The sequence below is a fragment of the Olea europaea genome, chromosome 1 (assembly GCF_002742605.1).
Source record: "Olea europaea var. sylvestris chromosome 1, O_europaea_v1, whole genome shotgun sequence".
NCBI classification, from domain to species: Eukaryota; Viridiplantae; Streptophyta; class Magnoliopsida; order Lamiales; family Oleaceae; genus Olea; species Olea europaea.
The window spans coordinates 11233157-11258667 of record NC_036237.1 but is presented as its reverse complement, the minus strand read 5'-3'; the positions used below and the strand labels follow the sequence as shown (position 1 = coordinate 11258667).

The 25511-nt window shown below is 39.9% G+C and overlaps 1 protein-coding gene and 1 pseudogene across 1 annotated transcript; one reads left to right on the top strand and one right to left on the bottom strand.

Annotated features, from left to right (window-relative positions):
- The window catches only part of LOC111404342, a 31130-nt pseudogene extending 12565 nt beyond the window's left edge, over positions 1-18565 (top strand).
- A 1576-nt stretch (positions 18566-20141) lies between these two features.
- Positions 20142-24945, bottom strand: LOC111393995 (probable arabinosyltransferase ARAD1). Its single transcript, XM_023019790.1, has 9 exons — positions 24396-24945; positions 24117-24290; positions 23038-23195; positions 22816-22957; positions 22432-22547; positions 22199-22337; positions 21553-21663; positions 21249-21317; positions 20142-20473 (listed from the first exon to the last, which is right to left on the bottom strand). The coding sequence occupies exons 1-9, from the start codon at positions 24867-24869 to the stop codon at positions 20345-20347; spliced, it is 1512 nt and encodes a 503-aa protein (XP_022875558.1). The 5' UTR covers positions 24870-24945; the 3' UTR covers positions 20142-20344.
- Positions 24946-25511: the final 566 nt, after the last annotated feature.

Genomic DNA, 25511 nt, shown 5'->3' with positions numbered 1-25511 from the left:
CGGTCGCTGCGTTCCCTCCTAAGCTTTACAAAGTTTTAGCTATCTCCCAACGCATCGTCCCCTGTGGGTCTGCTCACCGGTGGCAGATAAGCTTCTCACTCAACTTTACAAAGCTTAGACGCACCTGACGCGGAGTTCCCTGTGGGTCATCACCTCGGTCGCTGCGTTCTCTCCTAAGCTCTACAAAATTTTAGCCATCTCCCAACGCGTCGTCCCATGTGGGTCAGTGCACCGGTGGCAGATGGGCTCCTCACTCAACTTTACAAAGTTTAGACGCACCTGATGTGGAGTCCCCTGTGGGTCATTGCCTCGGTCGCTACGTTCCCTCCTAAACTTTCCAACGCGTTGTCCCCTGTAGGTCAGCGCACCAGTGGCAGATTGGCTCCTCACTCAACTTTACAAAGCTTAGACGCACCTGAAGTGAGTCTACTGTAGGTCATCGCCTCGGTCGCTGCATTGACCTTCTTCCTACGCATCATCCAGTCTTGCAGCACTTCGGTCTCACATGAGTGATTGTTTTCCTTACGCAGTAGCGAAGCTTTAGAGCATCTGCCTAAGATCATCGCTTCAGTGAACACAGAAGATCGGCCCACAAACTCCCACAGGTCACTGTCCACGAACCGAGTCATACACATCCAGTTGGGAAGGCAAGTCCACCCATGATATAAATATTCATACCTGGACTTGGGGGACCCTTGTTACGCCCCTATCTGAATCACCTCGAAATGTCTACCATCACATACTTCGATCTGATAGACACCCACCCGAAGTGATCTTCCCAATGTCAACGACTTTCTATCACACTACGAGACATAGGCAATCCTGCTGAACTGACCAAAGCACCCTCGCCCCTGAGGCCGAGGCGAATCTGCCGCCAATTTCAGAAGGGGATCTTTGCCAAGATCCTTTCTGCCCCTAAGGTTTAAATTGATTTGACGTCTCCATGAGGCTAGTTGATGTGATTTATCAACTTTATGTTAACTCAACTCAGGAGAAGCAATTACCCGCCCACTCTATAGACGCGGCTGATTGATGCCTATGAGCAGATACCTCATATCGTCAGACGTATACACGTGTCTCACATCCAACGGTTCATTCCACCTATAAATACCCAAGGGTTAGCAAGAGGCAAAGGTAATGAAACTCTTACTATATAGTACTCCATAGCAAGTATATATATTTTCTCCTCCCCCTCATTATTTTGCACAACCCTCGGGCACTGTTCCGTCCACCTGAACCTGACTTGATCGTCGAAGTGTATACGACCGCCACCGCCCCCGCTGGTCCCAGCCGTGTGCATCTGACCGTGCATTGATTGTGCGCAGGGAGGAATACGTGGAGTAGCTCTCAGTTGGCCACGTGGAAGGTCCAATTTTCGAGGTCAACGGTTGTTTTGTCTGTGAATACACCATTAAACTTTTGAGTACTTCCTTTCCCAATACGACAACTGAGGTATAGAAGATAAGATTTGAAAAGCGTTGTTTATATACAAGCTCAATATTACAAGGCATTATTACTAACTGAATGGATCTTTTCAGGTGACCCAATTTGTAAACGGTAAAGAAGAACAAATGATAAAGAAGGACAGATGACGTAGCGGAAATATTATAAAGAAGATGAACAATCACAAATTGAAAAAATTCTCAAGGAAGATTTTATTGAATTCCAGAACTACTGCCTCTAAGGGCTTACAATTGATTAAATAGTAGAAAAACCTAGGAAAATCCGGAAAATAAAATAAAATAAAATAAAAGATATTTTTTCCCAAAAATGGAAAATATGAGATAATTACTAAGATGGAAAATACTTATCTTCGGGATCATCCTCCAACAAATGGAATCTAAATCCGAATTTCATGGAAAGAGATATTGCAAAAATGAAAATTACCGTAAATAGCAAAAACGATTAAACGAAGGCCTAAACGATGGATTTTGCCCGAAATTGGCCTTGCGTCAGGGCCAAAGCCACTGAGTTTTATTCCTTGGCTCGGCTCCAATCAAATTAGACTAGTGATTTGCTAAAAACGAGCAAACCCAAAGTCCTCATGAAATCATTTGCCCCTTTTGCCAACTTTTGCCTTGTGATGGTCCCATTTTGCCATGAACTCTAATCCCTTATGCACTTCATCATTCTCCCCAGGGTGGGAGAAATTCGCCCTCGAATTTGACGGGAAAGGAGCTTCATCATCATCATCACCAGAATTATCACCATGAAATGGCACCAAATGCTTGATATTGAACACGTCGGAGGTACGAATATGGCTGGGCAGCTTTAAACGGTAAGCATTTGAATTGATTTTCTTAATGACCTCCAATGGACCAATCTTCTTCGCAGTAAGCTTGTTGTATTCATGAGCAGGAACACGATCCTTTGTTAACACCACCCAAACAAAGTCACCTACCTCAAACTCAACATGTCGGCGCTTGAGATCCGCAGCACGCTTATACTCAGCGACAGCAGTGAGTGAACCTGGTGCAGTTGTTGAATAAAGTCTTCGGCCTTACCATGCATTTTAACAGAAGTAAAAACTGGAACTAGATCAAGAGGACCACGAGGAACAAGGCCATACACCACCTGGAACGGACTAAAACCTGTACTTCGGTTAACAGCATGATTGTGAGCAAATTCTGCTTGACACAATTTCTGATCCCAAGACTTAATGTGATCACCAACCAAACAACATAGTAAATCACCTAAGGAACGGTTAACAACCTCTGTTTGACCATCTGTTTGAGGATGATATGCACTGCTGAAGTCCAACCGTGTATTCACAGAGCGCCATAGGCTGCGCCAAAAGTGGCTGAGGAAACGAGTATCCCGATTGGACACAATAGATGTAAGCGGTCCATGAAGGCGATAAACTTCACGAAAATACAGTAAGGCTACATTGACAGCATCCTCTTGCAGGGGATGAAATGTACCATTTTTGAAAACCGATCAACCACTACGAAGATTGAATTAAAACCACGCTGGGTCCTGGGAAGCCCCACAACGAAATCCATGCTCATATCTGTCCAAGGCTGGGTTGGGATAGGTAGGGGCATATACAAGCCCGCATTGGTCGCCTTGCCCTTGGCCAAGTGACAAACCCTACAACGCTCCACAAACTTGCTGACATCCTTGCGCAATGATGGCCAAAAGTAAGAAGCAGCAACAAGCTGCAATGTTCGGTCACGACCCACATGGCCCTCATTATGCAACTCTTGAATGATCTTCAACCTCAAACTACCCTCTGGAACACACAACTGATTGCCATGAAAAAGAAAACCATCAACCCATGTAAACTCCGACTGCACACCCTCCTGCAACTTCTGGACAACATGGGAAAAGTATGGGTCAGTAGCATATAAGTCACACACCCTGTCAAAACCTGGAACCTCCACTCACATTTCTGTAAGGAGCGTTTGGCGCCTACTCAACGCATCCGCAATTTTGTTAAGGGCACCTGCCTTGTGCTTGATCATAAAAGTAAATTGCTGTAGATAAGCAATCCAAGAGGCATGTCGAGCAGAAACCTTATTCTGAGTACCAAGGTGTTTAAGGGCATCATGATCCGTATACAAAATGAACTCCTTATGGAACAAATAGTGACGCCAATGTCGAACGGCCTGGACTATTGCATAGAACTCCACATCATAAGTACTATACCGAGACTTCGAGCCAGAAAGCTTCTCACTGAAATATGCAACAGGGCGGTTGTTCTGACTCAGCACACCACCAACACCCACTTTCGAAGCATCATAATGCAGCTCAAATGGTTGGGTAAAGTCAAGCAGCACCAAAACTGGAGCAGTAGTTAACTTCTGCTTAATCAATTGGAAAGATGACTCTGCCTCGTGAGTCCACTGAAACCTACCATCCTTCATGCAATCTGTAATTGGTGCCATGATGCTACTGAAATGCGGTATGAACCTGCGATAGAAGGAAGCAAGGCCATGAAAACTCCGCACCTCGGTGACGGTTTTGGGCTGTGGCCATTGACTTATCGCCTCTACTTTAGATGTATCAACTGCTAACCCCACCTTCGACACCACATAACCGAGGAACACCACACCATCAGTGAGAAAGGGACACTTCTTCACTGCAGCATAGAATTTATCCCTGCGAAGAACTGAAAGAACTTCCCGAAGGTGTCGAACATGTTCATCATCATTAGCACTATAAATTAAAATATCATCAAAGTAGACCACAACAAATTTACCGATGAATGGGCGAAGAGCCTGATTCATAACCCGCATAAATGTACTGGGCACATTTGAGAGGCCGAAGGGCATGACTAACCACTCGTACAATCCTTCCCTCGTCTTAAATGCGGTCTTCCACTCATCCCCACGTCTGATCCGAATCTGATGGTACCCACTCTTTAAATCAAGCTTGCTAAACACACAAGCACTGGTAAGCTGATCCAACAAGTCATCTAGGCGGGGAATAGGAAAGCGGTAACGCACCGTAATCTTATTGATTGCCCTACTATCCACGCACATGCGCCACGTGCCATCCTTCTTCGGTGTGAGAAGAGCAAGAACAGCAAAAGGACTAAGACTCTCCCTGATGTGTCCTTTTGCCAGAAGCTCCTCAACTTGGCTGCGCAACTCTTCATGCTCAGTGGGGCTCATTCTGTAATGCGCTCGGTTAGGTAGGGCAGCTCCAGGCACCAAGTCAATCTGATGCTGAATATCCCGCAGTGGTGGTAGTCCATCAGGAAGCTCTACTGGGAAAACTTCATGAAACTCCTTTAGCAATGGCTGAACTGCAAGACGGACTTCATGCTCACTGTCAATCGACTTTCCAATCAGTACATACACTACCCCAGACTCCTCCATCTCTATCTCGAACTTCTTTCTGGTCAGTAAATTGGCATTGTTCCCAACTGTTTGTACTGAACCCTTATCCGGTAGTAACACAATTTTCTTTCCCCCAAACAGAAAGCTGTACGTGTTGGTATATCCATCATGCAGTGAGTGCCTGTCAAACTGCCACGGCCTCCCTAATAGTAAATGACATGCATCCATCTCTACTACATCACATAGGACCTGATCCTTGTAGGTAGGTCCGATGGAGAAGCTGATCCTAGCACGTTGAGACACTTCTACGTCATTGCCTCTTTTCAGCCAGGCTAATTTGTAAGGTTTGGGATGTTTCTCAGTTTGCAAACCCAGCTTCTTAACGACCTCCTCAGCCACCACATTCTCGCAACTACCAGAATCAATAACAAATTTGCATACCTTCCCTCCAACAGTACATGTTGATTGAAAGATATTATTACGCAACCAATCAGTGTTATTCTCCAAAGGAGTCAAGAAACTCCTCCTCACCACCAGTGACTGACCCACGTCACCAACCACAAACTCTTCCTCTTTTATTGCTTCTTCTCCGCCCTCACCGTCAAATACAGGCGAACCTTCATAATCGTCATTTCCCTCATCAACAAAGAGCCCCCTGCGCGGATTCTTTGGGCACTCAGACTACCTGTGGCCTATAACTCCGCATCCAAAACAACGAATACCAACCCCAGGACGTGTTGGTTGCGGGGCAGGATTTGTTCTAGGAGGACCAAATTGGGTAGGATTACCAGGACGTGCCACCTGCTGTTGTGGGTTACTAGAAGAACTCCCTGCAATGAAAGGACTAGTAGTTTTCCTGGACTGTTGCTTCTCTATCTGTATTGCCCTCTGATGTGCTTTAGAAACTGTCACAGGATCAAACATATTGAGAGTATCCTGTATTTGGGGACGAAGACCACCTACGTACCGTGACACCAACTGCTCCTCCATCTCCATCATCTTGTTCCTCGTAATCAACATATAAAAATTCGTGGTATAGTCACTAACCGTTTTCCCACCTTGACGCAGATTCTGTAGTTGTTGGTACATGGTCCGCACATAATTGTAAGGCAGAAATTGTTTCTTCATATGTTTCTTCAATTTGTCCCACGATGCAAGCTTAGGTTTCCCCAGCCTGGATCTTGTCATCTTAGTCTGCTGCCACCACGCCACTGCTCGCCCACGAAGCCTCGTTGCAATGAGAGGCACACATTTATCGGCAGGAACGTCTTTAAACTCCAAGACCTCCTCCACTGCAGTCACCCAATCCAAGAATTCCTCTGGACTCAACCCACCATGAAATTCTGGAATATCCACCTTAAATCCTGATTCCCAACGTCGGTTGTCCTCCTGACCACCCCTTCTCCGGTGAACTGGCAGATCTAATGGTTGTTCAAGCGGTGCAAATGGATTCTCATCTTCGGAATCCCAAAGCTGTTGGCCTGTAGGCGCAGGCTGCTGCAGCATAAACGCAGCAATCTGCCGTGTCAGCAATTTCACTTGTTGACGTAGCTGTGCGACTTCATCACGTCTATGTACCTCCTCTACCGGGGCATCACGGGCTTCAGGACGTCTCCTTGGCGGCATGGTTAAGGAACGATTTCGACTCTGACACCAACTGACGTAGCGAAAATATTATAGGGAAGATGAACAATCACAAATTGAGAAAATTCTCAAGGAAGATTTTATTGAATTCCAGAACTACTGCCTCTAAGGGCTTACAATTGATTAAATAGTAGAAAAACCGAGGAAAATCCGGAAAATAAAATAAAATAAAAGATATTTTTTCCCAAAAATGGAAAATATGAGATAATTACTAAGATGAAAAATACTTGTCTTCGGGATCATCCTCCAACAAACGGAATCTAAATCCGAATTTCATGGAAAGAGATATTGCAAAAATGAAAATTACCATAAATAGCAAAAACGATTAAACGAAGGCCTAAACGATGGATTTTGCCCGATCAAACTTTGTGTTTTATTCCTTGGCTCGGATCCAATCAAATTAGACTAGTGATTTGCCAAAAACGAGCAAACCCAAAGTCATCATGAAATCATTTGCCCCTTTTGCCTTGTGATAGTCCCATTTTGCCATGAACTCTAATCCCTTATGCACTTTATCAACAGATGTTCTGCTGTAAGAAAATACTTTGTGTATTACAATTATTTGGCTTTTGTACACGGATTGCAATAAGGGCATCAAGCTATATATATACATAAACCAAAAAGCTATACTGGGAATCATATTAATAGTGAATCAATATACAAGAAATAGCAGCAAATTTACAGCAACCGTGTCCATGATTTGTGGCTATAGACTGGTTGATTATTCATAATTTTAGAGCTGAGATTAACGTGTCCATGATTTGCTCCGGTAGACTGGTAGTGTGACCAAGATTATAGGGCTAAGATCAAGGATCATTTTCACGCCCCCGCAGGACGGTGCTTCCTTCTGCAACACTGATCTTGGTGCAAAGCTCTTGAAAGCGAGTCTTTGAAAGAGCCTTCGTCATGAGATCCGCAAGTTGATCACGGGTAGATATATGAGATACATTGAGCAGGCCTTTGTTAACATAGTCCCGAACAAAATGAATATCAATGGCAATATGCTTCATGTGGGAATGTTGAACAGGATTTAAGCTGAGCTGAGTGGCACCAATATTGTCACGGTATAATTTTGGTACAGCAGGGAGAGTCACCTGTAGTTCTTGAAAGAGGGAAGTGAGCCATGCTATTTTCGAAGCAGTAGTTGTAAGAGCACGATATTCAGCTTCGGTGGAGGAGCGCGCAACAGCGAACTGTTTTCGTGTGCTCCAGGATATAGGATTGTTGCCAAGATAAATGATGTAGGCTGAAGTGGAAGTTCGGTCATCCATATTGCCTGCCCAATCAGCATCGGAGTATGCAGTGAGATGAAGACCTTTAGTTTTGCGAACTGTAGACCTTGATAAAGAGTCGCTTTGAGGTAACGCAATAATCGTTTAGCTGCTGTCCAATGTGTCACCGTTGGTCTATGCATAAACTGAGCAAGGCGAGACACCGGGAAAGCAATGTCAGGTCTTGTAAGAGATAGATATTGAAGTGAACCAATAATTCGACGATACTCCGCGCAATCAATAGAGGTTGTGCCATCATCCAGGCGGAGAACATCAGAGGTAGACATTGGGGTCAAAATCTCTTTCGCATTGTCAAAGCCTGTTTTAGAGAGTAATTCCCTAATATACTTATGCTGAGATAAAAATATACCGTCTGTGGTGGGGATAACTTCAACACCCAAAAAGAAACTTAATGGGCTAAGATCTTTGAGAGAGAAGGCCTTGCCCAAAGAAGTGACAACCTCCTGGATAAAAGTGCTCGAATTTCCTGTGAGAATGAGATCATCCACATAAATGAGAAAATATGTAGTTAGATCATCCATATGATATATAAATAAGGAGGAGTCGGCTTTAGATTGAGTAAACCCCATTTTTGTGAGACAATCACTTAATACATGATACCAAGCCTGCAGGGCTTGTTTGAGTCCATAGAGAGAGCGATGAAGCTGCATATATGATGAGGTACGTTGGGGTCAACAAAACCAACTAGTTGTGCCATGTAAACTTCCTCAGTCAAAGTGCCATGGAGAAATGCATTGTTGACATCTAGTTGACGAAGAGGCCAACCCCTAGACACGGCAAGAGTAAGTATCGCGCGGATTGTAGCTAGTTTGACTACAGGAAAAAAAATTTCTTTATAATCCAAGCCAGGTCGTTGGTGGAACCCTTTAGCCACTAATCTGGCCTTATAACGATCAATATTGCCATCTGGTTTCCGCTTGATGCGTACACCCATTTGCAACCAATGGGATTATGATGAGGAAGTTTCTCGACAAGGGTCCAAGTTCCATGTTTCAATAGGGAAGTGAATTCCTCACTCATAGCCTGGCGCCAAAGAGGATCCTTCATGGCCTATGATACACAAGTGGGCTCAAGAGTAGGTGGCAGTGAATATTTAGACACTTAGTATATCTGCTTGGGTCGGTAGCTATTATTCATGGCTCGTGTAATCATGCCATGAGTACGAACAGGTGCAGCAGGTTCTGATGGGCCAGATGTAGCACTTGGGTTACTATCTAGAGAAGTGGCTAATGTAGTCTGCAAAGGACTCGGATCCAAGGGCTGCTGCTGAGAGTGAAGTGAACGAGTTGGGTTTGGGGAGGACTCAACAACAGGATTAGAGGATGTGTTGGGCATATCTATTGGAATAATTGATAGGTGGGGCGAGACCACAGTGGGTGGACTCGTGTGGATAGGATCAGAAGGTGGCTTTAAGCAGAGAGAAGGGAATTCATTTTCGTTGAATTGTACATGGTGGGAAAGATAAAGTCGAGATGTTGCTAAATCTAAACACTTATATGCACTCTGAGAGGTAGAGTATCCAAGAAAAATATAGGCACGAGATTTGGAGCCTAGCTTATGACCAGTATAAGGTTTAAGCCAAGGAAAACATAAGCAACCAAATGTCCGTAATTTGAGATAATTTGGTGATGTCCCAAACAAACGTTCATAAGGTGAACTATATTTTAGGGCTAGGGATGGGAGTGAGGTACACAGCTGTTTGAAAAGCATGAGGCCAATATATAGTGGGTAAGGCAGCTTGCGTAAGGAGGGTCATTCCGGTTTCAACAATATGTCGATGTCGTATCTTTGAGATGCCATTATGTTGGGGTGTGTGAGGTAGAGTGGTAAGGTGGCTGATCCCATGATTTAGAAAATATGTCTTTAACTTGATATATTCATCACCATTATCTGAGTAGAAATTTTTAATTGGGTGATCAAATTGCTTTTCCAACACAAGTTTTAGGTGAGTGAAAAATTTGATAGACATCAGATTTTTGGTGCATGGGAAAAAACCAACAGTAGCGAGTATAGTGGTTAATAAAGATTACATAATAGCGATATCCATCAGAGGATTGAATTTGTGTGGGACCCCAAACATCGGAAAAGATATGTTCAAGAGGATTATGACTTACAATGGAGCTAGTACCAACAGGTAATTTATGACTTTTATTGAGGCGACATGAGGTACAATTATTCGGTGGAACAGAATTACGTAAAGGAAGCGAAAATTGTTTAACAATGTGAGAAACAATTTTCTGAGTAGGTGACCCAAACGACGATGCCAAGTGTCGGTGGAGGTATGCTCACCCACATTGGCAATAATTGATGACTGTGTTTTGGCTAGAGGCGGAAGAGGATAAACACCATTTTCACAATCACCGAGTAGCAGTATCGCCCCCGTGGTCCGATCCTTCACAAAAAAATAATCAGGATGAAATTCAATTTGTACATTATTGGACTTGGTAAAATGATGCACAGATATGAGATTCTTATGCATTTCAGGAACACATAAAGTATTGGTAATATGAAATGAACGCGAGGGATAAGAGAGCCAACATGAGTAACTGATAAACCTTTACCATCGCCAATTACTACTTCATGAGTGCCATCATATTCAGAGTGGATGGAGAGGTTAGATAAATCGGATGTGATGTTGTGAGAAGCACCAGAGTCAACCAACCATTTTTTTGTTTTTAGCAAGTGATTTACCAACGAAGTTGGCCACACCAGAGGTCGAGGTAGATAGCTTTGGACAAGATTTAGCAGTGTGGCCAAGAGTATCACAATATTGGCACTTGGGCTTGCGAAAACCATCACAGGATGAGTGGAGTCGGGTCTGACTCGATGAAGTGCCTCGAGTGAAGTTTTTGCGATGGCCACGATAGGTGAAATTGCCACGTGTTGCTGGGTTCGCTGTAACAATCAGCGTATTGATGGCAGATTCAAGGCGCTTAAGATATGTCTCATGACCAACTAGCATGTCGTGCAATTCCTCGAATGTCAAGGAAGTGGTGCGAGTGCGGATAGAAGCAACAATGTCACGATAATCAAGACCTAGTCCATGCAAGACATAGAGTGTAATATCATCATCAGATAGAGGAGTATCAATGAGAGGCAATTCATCCACAATGCATTTGATACTGTGGAGATAGTCAGTAATGGGTTTGTCACCACGTTGCATGAGAGTGAGTGCCTCTTTAAGTTGCATGACGCGTGTTCGTGACTTGTTGGCATACAAGTGAGAAAGCTTGTCCCAAGCGTCACGGGAGGTTTTTGTTGAAGCAATAAAAGGAGCAATTTGTTCCGAAACAGAAGCCAAGATGGCATTCAAGAAGAGCTGATCCTGTCTAAACCAGCAAGTATAAGCAGCAACATCGTTTGTCGAAATGGTTTTGGTGGGTACAGCTGGACATGGGAGGGTTCCATCAAGATACCCCATAATACCGTACCCAAAGAGGAGGGAAGAGAAAGTAGCACGCCAGGTTGGGTGGCTGGAGGTGGTGAGGCGCTGTAATTGGCTAGTGTTTATGGAGATTAAATGTTGTTCAGAAGTCTGACCACCAGTGGGGTGAGAGACAACCGGAGAAGTCATGGCGGAAGCGGACGGATCATACTCGTTAGAGTCAAAACGCTCTGATGCCATAAAGAATAACAAATGATAAAGAAGGACAGATGTTCTGCTGTAAGAAAATACTTTGTGTATTACAATTGTTTGGCTTTTGTACACGGATTGCAATGAGGGCAGCAAATTATATATATACATAAACCAAAAAGCTATACTAGGAAGCCTATTAATAGTGAATCAATATACAAGGAATAGCAGCAAATTTACAGCAACCGTGTCCATGATTTGTGGCTGTAGACTAGTTGATTATCCATGATTTTAGAGCTGAGATTAACGTGTCCATGATTTACTCCTGTAGATTGGTAGTGTGACCAAAATTATAGGGCTAAGATCAAGGATCCTTTCCAAACGGTCTCTTTGAGTCACAAACTGATCTTTCAGTTACAAAACGTGTTTAGGACTGCTGATGTGGTGGTGTTTAGTTGACTATTTCAAAGTTGTTCCTTTTTTTTTGGTGTTGGTTATTATTATTATTTTTTTTTTGTGGGGTAGTCTTAGGTCCATGATTTTAGTGGGTTGTTATTAATCAAGCTTTATATTGTAACGTTTCTGATGTGAAAAAATTAATTCAGTGTCTTTTGCTTCAAAATACATTGGTCTCAATTTCATTTGCTGCAGCAATACTTTTAAACTTCAACAAAGCTTTGTTTTTCTTTTCTCATTCTAAATATAACTACAATTGGTATTAGAGCCCTCTTCTTAAGGGATCTGGGTGTAAGTTTGACGCGTCATGGAAGCTGAAGCCAGTTTCTCCTCAATTGCTTCGCCGGTGTTTAATGGAGACAACTACCAGATTTGGGCAGTACGCATGGAGACATACTTGGATGCTTTGGCTCTTTGGGAAGCTGTGGAAGAAGACTATGAAATCCCTGCACTTCCGAACAAACCCACCATGGCACAGATCAAAGCGCAGAAGGAAAAGAAGATAAAGAAATCAAAGGCAAAGGCCTGCTAGTTTACTGCAGTCTCTTCCACCATCTTCACTCGTATTATGTCTCTGAATTCAGCAAAGGAGATATGGGATTATCTCAAGACCAAATACGACGGAGATGAAAGGATCCGAGGGATGCAAGTGCTGAACCTAGTACGTGACTTTGAGTTGCAGAAGATGAAGAAGACTGAATCCATCAAAGAGTATTCTGACAGGTTGCTCAACATTGCAAGTCGAGTCAGACTACTTGGTTCATCTCTGCCAGAATCAAGGATTGTTGAAAAAATCCTTGTAACAATACCTGAAAAATTTGAGGCCACAATTACATCCTTAGAAAACACTAAGGATATGTCAAAAATCACTCTGGCAGAGTTGTTGAATGCATTGCTAGCACAGGAGCAAAGAAAAGCTATGAGACAGGAAGATGATGTTGAGGGAGCCTTATCTGTCAAGCATCATTAACAACAACAAAAATAAGGGCAAAAGGTATCAAGGCTCAAATGGAGAATTCACGGCAAACAACAATAGGAGCAAAGCTGGAAACAAAAAAGGGTTCTCATCCTCCATGCCAACATTGTGGTGGAAAATCTCATCCACATTTTAAATGCTGGAGAAGACCAGACGCCAAATGCACTAAATGTAAACAGATGGGGCATGAAGCTGTGATCTGCAAAAACATAAATCAACAACACAGTGAAGAGGCACAGCTTGCTGATCAAGAGGGGGATGATCAACTGTTCGTGGCTACATGTTTCTCTAGCATTGAATCAAGTGAGAGTTGGCTTATTGATAGTGGTTGTACTAACCACATGACACATGAAAAGGATCTATTTAGGGAACTAAGGAGCACAAACACGTCAAAAGTTCGAATTGGAAATTGTAAGTACATAATTGTGGAAGGAAAAGGAACAGTTGCAATTTCGAGCTGTTCAGGTTGAAAGTTCATTTCTGAAGTATTATATGTCCCTGAAATTGATCAAAACTTGTTAAGTGTTGGACAACTAATCGAAAAAGGTTATAAAGTTGTGTTCGAAGACAAATGTTGCTTGATTAAAGATGCAGTTGGCCAAGGTATTTTCAAAGTAAAAATGAAAGGAAAAAGCTTTGCTCTAAATCCATTGGAGAAGGAGCAAATTGCTTTCCCAATCAAAGAAAATATCGCAGAAGTATGGCATAAGAGGCTCGGGCACTATCATCATCAGGGGTTGCTGCAGATGAAATCCAAGATGATGGCAAATGACCTTCCAGAACTTGATCATCAAATTCCAAACTGTAAAGCATGTCAATTTGGAAAACAAAGCAGAAAATCATTCCCCAAGGCAACATGGAGAGCATCAAGGAAGCTGCAATGAATTCATACGGACATTGCAGCCCCACAAAGAACGCCTTCTCTGAAAGATAGTCTCTAGTATGCTGCATTCATTGATGATTTCACCCGTATGTGCTGGATTTTCTTTTTGAAGCACAAGTCAGAGGTGGCTCAAGTCTTCTGGAACTTTAAACAAACTCTTAAATCAGACATTGGTAAGGAGTACACCTATGAATCATTCAACCGATTTTGTGAGGAGGAAGGCATCCAACATCAATTAACCGCTCCATACACTCCGCAACAAAATGAAGTAAGTGAGAGACGGAACAGATTCATATTGGAGATGACACAATGTATGCTATATGAGAAGAACCTACCGAAGCAGTTTTGTGGCAAAGCAGCAAACACTGTTTTTTTTTTTTTTTTTTTCGCAAAACAGGCTTCTCATGAGAGCAGTGAAGCATCAAACACCCTTTGTGGTGCGGAAGCGTGTTTGAATTCTTGTAATAAGAATTATAACGAAAGAAATATGAAACGATATAGGAATAATCTGCTTCTATTGATTTAATAATGAATAATTGTCTGAAAATTGTACAGTAGCTTCTATATTTATAGGCAAATTATTACTATTTCTAATAGTACTAGAACACTAATATTAGGAAACTAATAAACTCTAATCTAATTAAACTATGAAATTAATAAAACTCTAATCTAATTAAATCTCTCAATAAAATAAAAGTCCTAACACAATAATACTAAAAAGAAAATAAACTCCTAGAAAATATAAAATACAATTGTAGTAGGAATCCCATTGTAGTTTTACTACATCAATCATCCTGGCTCTGATACCAATTTTGGTACGAAAGTGTGTTTGAATTCTTGTAATAAGAATTATAACGAAAGAAATATGAAACGATATAGGAATAATCTGCTTCTATTGATTGAATAATGAATAATTGTCTGAAAATTGTACAGTAGCTTCTATATTTATAGGCAAATTATTCCTGTTCCTAATAGTACTAAAACACTAATATAAGGAAACTAATAAACTCTAATCTAATTAAACTATGAAAATAATGAAACTTTGATCTGATTAAAATTCTCAATAAAATAAAAGTCCTAACACAATAAAACTAAAAAGAAAATAAACTCCTAGAAAATAGTTGTACTACATCACTTTGAGGCATGGTATGGTTATAAACCATCTTTGAATTTCCTTAAAATATTTGGATCTCTATGCTTCACTCATGTTTCACAGCTCAAGAGAGATAAACTAGATAAAAGAGCACTTCCAGGCATCTTCGTTGGCTATAGCTCAGTTACAAAAGCTTATAAAGTTTTCCAGCTACAAACTGGAAAAATTGTTATAAGCAGGGACGTGCACTTTATGGAAGACGAAGAATGGAATTGGGATGATGTAAAGAAGATGGATCCAGCCTCAAAAGAGCAAAAGCTCAAGTTTCCTGTTTTAGATAAAGCAGAATGAAGCAAAGGAGACATGGTGGATGACATTCCTGTCAGAGGCACAGTAGATTATGAAGAAGCCAAGACGGATCAAAATTGGATTCCCACAATGAAGGAAGAGCTGTTCATGATTGAAAGGAACAAAACATGGGAGTTGGTTGATCGAACCCAAAACAGAAAGGTAATTGGAGTCAAGTGGGTGTACAAAACCAAGCTTAATGCTGATGGCTCAATCAACAAGCATAAAGCTAGACTAGTGGTCAAATGATATGCCTAAATACTTGGTGTGGACTACTCAGATACCTTCGCACCAGTAGCTAGACTCGATACCATCAGGCTCTTACTCACCGTTCCAGCACAAAAGAATTGGAAGCTGTACCAGTTAGCTGTCAAGTCAGCATTCTTGAATGGTTTTCTGCAGGAGGAGATTTATATAGAGCAATCGGAAGGCTATGTGAAGGAAGGAGAAGAAGATAAGGTCTATCTTCTTAAAAAGGGACTCTACGGATTGAAGCAAGCTCCAAGAGCTTGGTATAGTAGAATTGACGAACATTTGCAGAACTTGGGATTTGCTAAAAGCTTATCTGAATCAACATTGTATATCAAGCACAATAAAGCTGACATTCTTATCATCTCACTATATGTGGATGATCTACTCGTGACAAGAAACAACGGAAGTCTTGTGGAGCAGTTTAAGCAAGAGATGATGGAGGTTTTTGAGATGACCGATCTCGGTTTGATGACCTTCTTTCTTGGAATGGAAATTTAACAAAATAAACATGAAGTCTTCATCTGTCAGAAGAAATATGCCAAGGAGATTTTAAAGAAGTTTAAACTCGAAAAATGCAAAGAAATGAGCACTCCTATGAACCAAAAGGAAAAGCTATGTAAAGAAGATGGAACAGATAAGATTGATCAGGCATATTTCAGAAGTCTGATTAGCTGCTTCATGTATTTCACAGCAACTCGGCCTGACATTTTTAAATGCTGAAAGCATTTTGTCTCGATTTACGCACTATGCAAGCGAATGGCATCTCAGGACTGCAAAGAGGATGATTAGATATGTCAAAGGCACATGTGATTTTGGCATTAAATTCACAGAGGAGCAAAGAGTTCAAGCTGGTTGGTTTCTCAGATAGTGATTGGGGAGGTTCCATTGATGATACGAGGAGCACTTCAGGTTACTATTTCACACTTGGTTCTGGTGTTTTCTCATGGAGCTCAAAAAATGAGAAACTGTAGCTCAATCCACTGCTGACGCAAAGTTTCTTGCTGCAACAGCTGCTGTTAATCAAGAGTTGTGGCTGGAGAAGATTTTAAATGATCTTAACCTGAAGCAGAAGGAAAGCATGGAGATTCTTGTCGACAATCAAGCTGCTATTGCTATCTCTCATAATCCTGTGTTTCATGGGAAGACTAAGCATTTTAACATTATTCTTCTTAAGGGAAGTACAGAAAGATGGAGATGTTGTTCTTCTTTACAGCAAAACAGAAGATCAGATTGCAGATGTTTTCACCAAGCCACTGCCAGTTAGCAAGTTAGAATTTCTGAGGACAAAACTTGGCGTTTGCAGCTCCTAAAGCAAGGAGGAGTGTTACAAAACGTGTTTAGGACTGCTGATGTGGTGGTATTTAGTTGACTATTTCAAAGTTGTTCCTGTTTTTTGGTGTTGGTTATTTTTTTTTTTTGTTATTCATGTTTGTAATCGTGGGGTAGTCTTAGGACCATGATTTTAGTGGGTTGTTATTAATCAAGCTTTAAATTAATGTTTCTGATGTGCAAGAAATTAATTCAGTGTCTTTTGCTTCAAAATACATTGGTCTCAATTTCATTTGCTGCAGCAATACTTTTAAACTTCAACAAAGCTTTGTTTTTCTTTTCTCATTCTAAATATAACTCCAGAATCACATACGAGATTTTCTGGTGCAATCAAAAGAATTTTCAGCCCAGGTGAATTGTTGCTCCGTTACAAGCATTGCTTGGCATGGCTTCTGTTTACATATCCATCTGTCAAAGATGCTTCTGTTTTCTTTAGTACCCTGTATCCTGCTTTCTATATATGTTTAATTTTAATGGTTCATCGACCACAAGGAATGTCTTCCATTTGTTTTACTCCTCCCCGACCCCCAACCTTTTTGGGATCTTTCAGGTAATGGAATGTTTTTCTATTTGCTTTTTTTCCTCCTGCAATTTTTTCAAGTGATATTTTAAAATTAAGGACAAGTGTGGACACTTCAGTTCATGGTGACAACTTGTTTTTACATTTATAAAACCTTGGATGAATTCTGCGTTTGGTTGTCTTGGATGGAGTGTTCGACTTTTGGATGATTCATTTTACTTATCCTTTTTTCCTTAAGTCCTCTGGGTGGCAAAATGTTGAGTTTTTCCTTCTGATTCCCTTCCTTTATCAGTCCAATCTTTTGGGTTACAGTTGAGAAGTTATCCTGCTTTCTATATATGTTTAATTTTAATGGTTCATCGACCACAAGGAATGTCTTCCATTTGTTTTACTCCTCCCCGACCCCCAACCTTTTTGGGATCTTTCAGGTAATGGAATGTTTTTCTTTTTGCTTTTTTTTTCCTCCTGCAATTTTTTCAAGTGATACTTTAGAATTAAGGACAAGTGTGGACACTTCAGTTCATGGTGACAATTTGTTTTTACATTTATAAAACCTTGGATGAATTCTGTGTTTGGTTGTCTTGGATGGAGTGTTCGACTTTTGGATGATTCATTTTACTTATCCTTTTTTCCTTAAGTCCTCTGGGTGGCAAAATGTTGAGTTTTTCCTTCTGATTCCCTTCCTTTATCAGTCCAATCTTTTGGGTTACAGTTGAGAAGTCCAAGATAAGCATGAAAGAAAAATCTCATTCGGGTTCTGCATGCATCTTTTTTATGTTTGTAAAAGACTTGTGCCCTTTGTTCATCTTGGATGGAAATGCATAGTTTGAGGTTAGGATTCATTTATAATGAATTTGATTGAGAAATTCGAAAATGACTAATACTGCTTGAAGCTGTCTCTCCTGATATCAGAGAGAAGTTTGATTTTATGTACTTTTTCTTCCATAATATAGTTCAGTACTATTAAATCCTATACAGAAAATGCCATTAGCATTTTTCATGAAAGTTATCTGGTCTTTTGATCTTGCTCTATTGGCATGTTGCAAATCTTATTTCAATTATAAAACCATGGTGCAGGACAACAAAGATCTATATGCAGAGGAGGCTGCTGCCCATCGAGAAAGGGAGCGACAACGTATGCTTTGCATTCCAGGCCTAATTGCACCCAGTGAGATACAAGATGAGATGGTGGACTCATAACTGTCGGAAAATCTTTCTGCATAAACAAGTATCACGGATTTTAACTTGTCGGGGTTGGTCACTTGGAGTTCACTCCAAGATCTGATTTGTATTTGAAGTGATGACCAGTGGAGGCACCACGATCAGGCACCATGGATTTGCTGCTCAAGGAAACATTTGTTGGGTGTAGAGTAATTAAATTATAATTTAGGGAATACAGCTTGTGACAATGTAATTGAGGAATGTTTGAACTGACTGCTGAAATGGCCTCACCAGGTAGCGATCAGCAATTTAAAATAGATCTAATATGTACTACGTCACAGGTTGTGCAGAAATCGGGTTTGTTTCATTTTTTTATATAACAATTCTGTATTTCAGAATTCAGGTATGCTATGTTACTTCTTTTTTATGTGTTTATCGCAACTTGTATTGATGAGATCATGAGAAAGTGATCCTCTCAATGTTGTATTTATTCCATTTGGTGCCAGCTCTATATTTTTTTTTGGGCAAAAGTTGTATCCCATTTGGTGTCAGTTCTATATATTTTTTCGGGCAAAAGTTATTCGAATTTTGGTTCAATGGTTATAATTCAATAGTTTCAATACATTTTCATTAGTTGCTTATTTTTACAATTTCGAAGCAATCTTTGATCTGAATTTGTTGTTTATGATTAAAGGTTGTTGCTTTAAGGATGATTTTAGTGTTTCGGAATTTGTTGGCCATTCTTTGTCCAAGGACGGACCCAAACAACTCTTCTACACTACCAGAAGGATGAATCACACAATTAATATAGACAAGGGTGAGAGATTTGTTTTTGGCCTTTTTTTTATCAAAGCATGGGCCCCACATACATGAATCTCTTCTGGTAAGATTCTGTGAGGATATTTTTGTACAAATAGAATAATACGAGCCCAAAACCTGTAAATTTTTCTAAAAGCAGAGAATTACAAAGTTTGCTGTTCGAACGTGCGTCTGAGATTTTAATGAGAAGCATGTTGGTCCATAATTGTGCTTTACAGCTGAGACAAAGCACAAGCAATGGCATCTGTGTACAAAAGAGTCGGCTTTCTCGTACAATATTCGGTATGGCACGAGAAAACCAAGCTTTGCTTGGACAGGGTTCAGTTCATCATCCATTCGAATTGGCAGCGCATTCTTTGCATTCATCATGCACGATGCCGAGTCTTCCTCGACTTCTTTGCATTCATCATCTATTTGAAAGTGTGTCTTTCCTAACTAAAGCATCCACTGACGGGGGAAAGAAAAAAGAAAAAGAAAAATGCTGCTGCCCAGGTGAAAGTTAAAATTCAACGGTTTCTAGATGTTCTCGGGTCCGGGAATGCTGAAATACTTTTCATGGTTTGCACGTCCCGTGTTCTAACATTGTGGGCCCCAAATTCCGTAATCTACGCAATTAAGGGCTTGTTTGAACTACATTATTCCAAAAAAATGCATTCTTAAACAGTAATTTGATATTATTTCAATCACATTTTTCAATAAAATAATATTACACGCAAATCAAAAAAATTTCCTTATTTTTTAACCACACATTTCCCATCAATACACTATTCAAGAATGCATTATTACCAAAATAATGTGGCTCAAGCACCCCCTAAAAGTTTAAAACGCCACATACCTTGACCTGTCCCCCTTGCATCCCAAATCATTTTCTTTCTTTTTCTCCCAAGCAAATAAACAACCATCAGCAGATTTGGATGATCGATTTTCCCAAACGAATACTATTTGAGATGGATACAGTAACATCTAGCTAGTTAAATCGAATCAATACCTCATCGCATACTGACTAAAGATTAAAATATATTTCAATATGCTATTGCGGATAAGTGTGCAACAGTTGAATCATATCTGGAGATTAAATGAGACAAAATTAAAGTTGAGTTATACAAAACATTTTAGCCAAATAGTGGGTCGTACACTAGATTATTCCAAGAATAGAGATACACGCACAAGACGTGAAAAGGGAAAACAAGAAGAAGCTAACTGCAATAATCAATTAAGAAAAGAGATGAGGATTTGTACTATTGGGACGTCTACACTCACAAGTGCACGAGCTTCTTGATTCTTTCACCACGCGCTGCGATCTCCGTACATGAAGCTTCATATTCACCAACTTACCGGCCATCTGTTCACACCACCAGAAATCAAATTATTAGTTTCGAACTTAGAAGCCTGCCTAGAAGACTTTTATTTCACATCTCGGATATTGAAACACCAGTATAATAAAAAGTACTTAAGGAATCAAAATCTAAGCAAGCTACAAAATACCGGCAAGCTATGAAGAGAGACAGTCCACCCCCAACCAAACAAGAACACGCTCAATGCAAATGATTCTTTTTATCATATTATCAGACTACCAGTATTGCCATTTTTCATGATTATTGATGTTCGTGAGGCCTACTGCATGTTTTTTAGATATTTAAGAAAGATGCTACATTATATATCCATACTTTATCTCCATTTCTCACTTCTTAAGAAAACTCAATATGAAAGTATAAACATTCAGAATCACATTGATGCCTTTCTAACAGTGGTCAATACTAATTGTCTAAATCTAGGGTACACCAAAAAAATTATCCCTTTTATTACATAAAGTGACTGCTCATCCATCCCCTCTAAAGTAGGGAGAGAGAAAATCTAGAACTTAAAAAGAGACACCCATAAGAGGGGTCCATCCAGTATATTCTACTCTAATACAAGGGGCCAACACCAAGTCATCAGTCCTACCGATAAAATTCAGACATTCAAATGTTTAGTATCCAACAATGGTACTGTCAACTGTGTCAAAAACCAACTCTTCATACTGCACTTCTTGTACAAACATTTTACACATTGAGGCAACAATAGCACAAGATAATGATGGCAGCATATTAAGATTGAATATAGATAGAGTGACACACCATTCTCCAAACTAAGTCTTCCGGCCCCATTGGTTGAGCAGGATGAGAATACAAGAAATGTCTAGAGTGCTGCAATGTAAAGACATTTAAACTCAATTCAGTTTCACGTTGTTTACCAACTTAGATCCACCATTCAAAAATGAATCAAAGTCGCTGAAAACATGGTGTCCAAGGATTGGAATTTTGATTCATATATTATAAATGGTGTAAGAAGAAATCACTGCAAACCTAATTCCAATACGACTTAAAAGTTGAAGCATGGGGAGTGAGATTAGCTATCTTAACAATTTGGAGATGCACATACCTTGACTAAATTAAATTGAATCTCTCTAATTTGAGCAAGACTAACACTTCGCAGAAATGTCAAGAGCCATCCTGGCTGCATTGCATCACCAGAAGAAACAAATAAAGCTATCTGCAAGTAAAACAATAGCTTCTTTCACCAAACAAAAGCCTTGTGAAGTATCTTCTTAATGTAGAAAAATGTAAGATACAGTTCTTTAACAAAGCTGCAGGTTAAACAGAGGAAGTTATATTCATGTGGGGGAAATCTTCTCAAAGCCATCTAATTAATTTCTTTAATCAACTTCTGAAATCCTAGCCCCTGTTTGAGCCCCATTTTTGCAAGAATGCATTTTTTTAAAACTCATTTTTAACCGCATATTCTTCTATAAAATAATTATACACATATTTCAAAAAAATTTCCTTACTTTCTAACCATACGTTCTCCAAAAAAAAAAAAAACCACTATTCCATAATACATTTTATCCCAAAAATGGGAACCAAACGGGGCCTAATATTTCTTTCAAGTACAGAATCGAAAAACTGAAATTTTAGATTAAGAATATCCTATGCCGACCCTTTCTATTCCAATTCATCAACTCAAGTCATTAGTGTAGGAGATGCATTGAACAATTTGAATGGCCAAACCTTGAACAATACAGGCATACCTTCCGATAGTCAAGTATTCCCTCAAAAGGAAGCTCCAGTTCATCACTAATTACAACAGGAATGCACCCGCTGACGATTGCATCAAACAATCTAGCGGACGAAGGGGTGTCACCAGCCGGATTAAGGCAAAATACAGATCTGCTCACCAATGAAGCAACTAAATAGATCAGAAAACACTTTTTTTATTGACTACAACACTAAAACATCATTAGGCATAAAATTCAAAAATTACTTTCTCATGCCACTTTGAGCTGCTGCTTTTCCTGCCTCTCCAGCACTGCCCTCCTCTATAACCACATCATCAGCACTCCTAAGTTCTGTCACAAGTTTAGCACGGATTTTCCCACCCTGGAAGCATACAAATTAAATTCAAAGCAGTTGACTGACAAAGACAGGAAATGAAATAAATACATTCCAGTCCCAAATCCCAATGAATTGGATTGCTAGGGCACTTCAATACAACAACCTTACTGCTCCCATAACCCAACCCACCCCCTCTCACATCCTTCGTTACCCCATCTGAATCACCATAGACAGGCTTTTACCAGGAAAATTAGAACCATCAAAACAGAAAAAAAAAAAAAAAAAATTTCTTGATCCAAGGGACAAATCTTACAGCATTTCGTTTCAGCCTCCCACGGAAAAATAGCAGTATGTTTCTCTTTGAATCCAAAACGCATTTTGAATCACACAAATCGACATTGGCAACATATGGAAGTATTAAGTCTTTTTCAAGGTGAACTTGTCCAGGCTTGTACCTTGAAAAGCCAAAAACAGTTACATATCAGGGGCAATAAATTCATATATTTAGTATACTACCCTCAAGTCAAATGCTCACCAGTTTCCTGTTGAATCCATATCTGGAAGGAGCCAAATCGCATTCTTCATAAATTTGCGAACTGATTTAAATGACCAAGGGTGGTGAACTGGAAGTATGTGATCTCTGCCCTCAGACCGCTTCCATGCTGGCTGGTCTGTGACCCACTTCAGAGCTTCCTACATTCACAAATTGCAAAATATTTCTTCCAGTTGTATGATTAGGACAAATCTGGACTTTAATAATTTTACAGCAATTGCTTGATTAGAGAGATAAACAGGTCAAGTAAAGTTCTAAGAGAAGTGTTGGTGTAAATATATTCAACAATGTCACAGGACAATATCTCACAGAATCTGTTTTCCAGTCCTTATCAAAGAATCTATTATTTGGCCTTACTTTCTAAAATTCAAGATATCTGGCATCATCATATCATACATTTATAATTAGATACCTAGAGATACAGATAGAGAGAAACCCCTCTATGCAAACAAATAATTTGCACCTACAGACACTTTAAAGTCCCGAAAGAAAGTCATCACTACATGATCAACACACTCTCAGCATCCTCTTGGATCTCATCACATGAAAAATATATACTTCAGACAATGCCAAGACATGTTAAATCTTAGGCATGCATAACTTAATAACAACAAAAAGAACACCAATAGAAGATGGATTATTTACATTCAAAATGGAACCTTTATAATGATTATCGGTAGCTTAGCTTCCTGTCAAATAGTATATTTTAGATTGTATTAAGAGGAGAGTTTGGAGACTTCAGAAATTACCCTTACATTGCATAAAATTTTATAAGAGATTAAGCAACTGACAGAATGTTATATACCAGTACAGGATATCATCGAATAATTTTTGCCGAGAAGTGGAAGTTTCCAATTGACAACTTTTATAATCAATTGCAAGAGATAAACCATTAAAAATGCACAAACTCACTACCTGAGTGGGTGTATTAATATTCTAGGTAATTCAATAATGGTTTCCATTGTTAGTAACTTAGTATAATAATTGCAAGATTCATAACCAAGCAAATTAAAAAGAGGAAAGACTAAAAGGAATAAGTATTATGGGGAACGCACTCACACCCTGTAAAGCGCCTTGCATTGTTGTTTCTCCAGCAAGAAGAAGCTAATCGTAGTGAAAAATGGAATGTAGAAAAAGTCAGCTTCCTCCTGCTTGTTAACTCTAACGACATTCTTCAACAACCTTTCAGATTCGGGCGCTATCAAATCGGCCCATAACCAGTAATCAATTGAATGCTACAACAAAAAATCACCAACCCATATTTAAAATAAAAATCAAATAAAAAAAACCTCACGTGAAATCGTTAAAAATAACATTCGGAATTAAAAATAAAGAATTACTTGTTCGATTAGTCGGTGAACAGGGCTACCATTGGAAGTCAGATTATTCGTTTCTTTATACGTATTTCGAAACAGCCACAGCAAATCATAAGTAAATTTCGACGGCATATTATAAACATAAACCCTAATAGGTGAAGAAAGGGGATAAAACGAATCATCATAAAGCCTCTCAGTCTGTTTTCGTGAAATCAAATCATCCAGTTTTCCAGCATCTTGTTGGGTCACTGTAGCAGTCACCGTATCATCGGGAAGTGTAGGGCGAGATTTGGAGTTGATCAGGAATTTCTCGAGGGAGGATACGAAGGAGTAATCGACATTAGGGTTTAGAGTGGAGTGGATCTTGCGTGGAAATGTTGGGGAAGGGGAGAAAATGTAGAAGAGGATAGAGAAAGCCAAGAGTAAGAGTGTGAAGAGAATAAGCGGAGATCGAAGAGATTTGGGGGCGGCGGAATGGTGTCTTCCGGCCATATCCATTCACTGAATACGTACAATGGATGCCATCAACTCAAACACTATACTATTGCTGCTGAATCTGTAAGCGAAGAACTGAACAAACATTTCACACTCTAACCAATAATCACTAAACTTTAGACTTGATTACTACTTGCTCACTCATCTTTCACAAATTACTGAATACTTACTCATCTTTTCATATAATTACTCATTCACCACTCGTCTCTTCAAATAATTGGGTGACTTTTACGACAAATTTTCGACAACTTTCGACCACAAAGAATGTCGAATTTTGATACCGTTGGAAAGCCCACGATATCCTCTTCAATTACCACCTAAAATCTCATTATAACTCCAAGGGATTCGATCGAAAAATTGCCTTAAAAGTTGCCCAAAAATTTTGAAAATCTGCCCAGATTTTCAGATTTTTTGGGCGACTTTTAAGGCAATTTTTTGGCAACTTTCGACCATCAAAACTATCGAATTTTGATACCATTGGAAAGTCCACAATGTCCTCTTCAATTACCATCTAAAATTTTCCCATAACTCCAAAGGATTCGGTCGGAATAAACCCACAAAATCAGCATCTTGAAAAGACGAAAATCTGGACAAAGTTCGGGATGCTGACTTTGTGGGTTTATTCCGACCGAATCCTTTGAAGTT

Bases quoted from the DNA above. Each gene is read 5' to 3' on its own strand.
- LOC111393995 (XM_023019790.1), bottom strand. From the start codon at position 24,869: ATGGATATGGCCGGAAGACACCATTCCGCCGCCCCCAAATCTCTTCGA. The intron at 23,196-24,116 runs GTGTGAGTGCGT...TTGTGAATGTAG, and splicing joins AATGCAAGGCGCTTTACAGG to GAAGCTCTGAAGTGGGTCAC. The intron at 21,664-22,198 runs GTATGCCTGTAT...TTTTACTTGCAG, and splicing joins GAATACTTGACTATCGGAAG to ATAGCTTTATTTGTTTCTTC.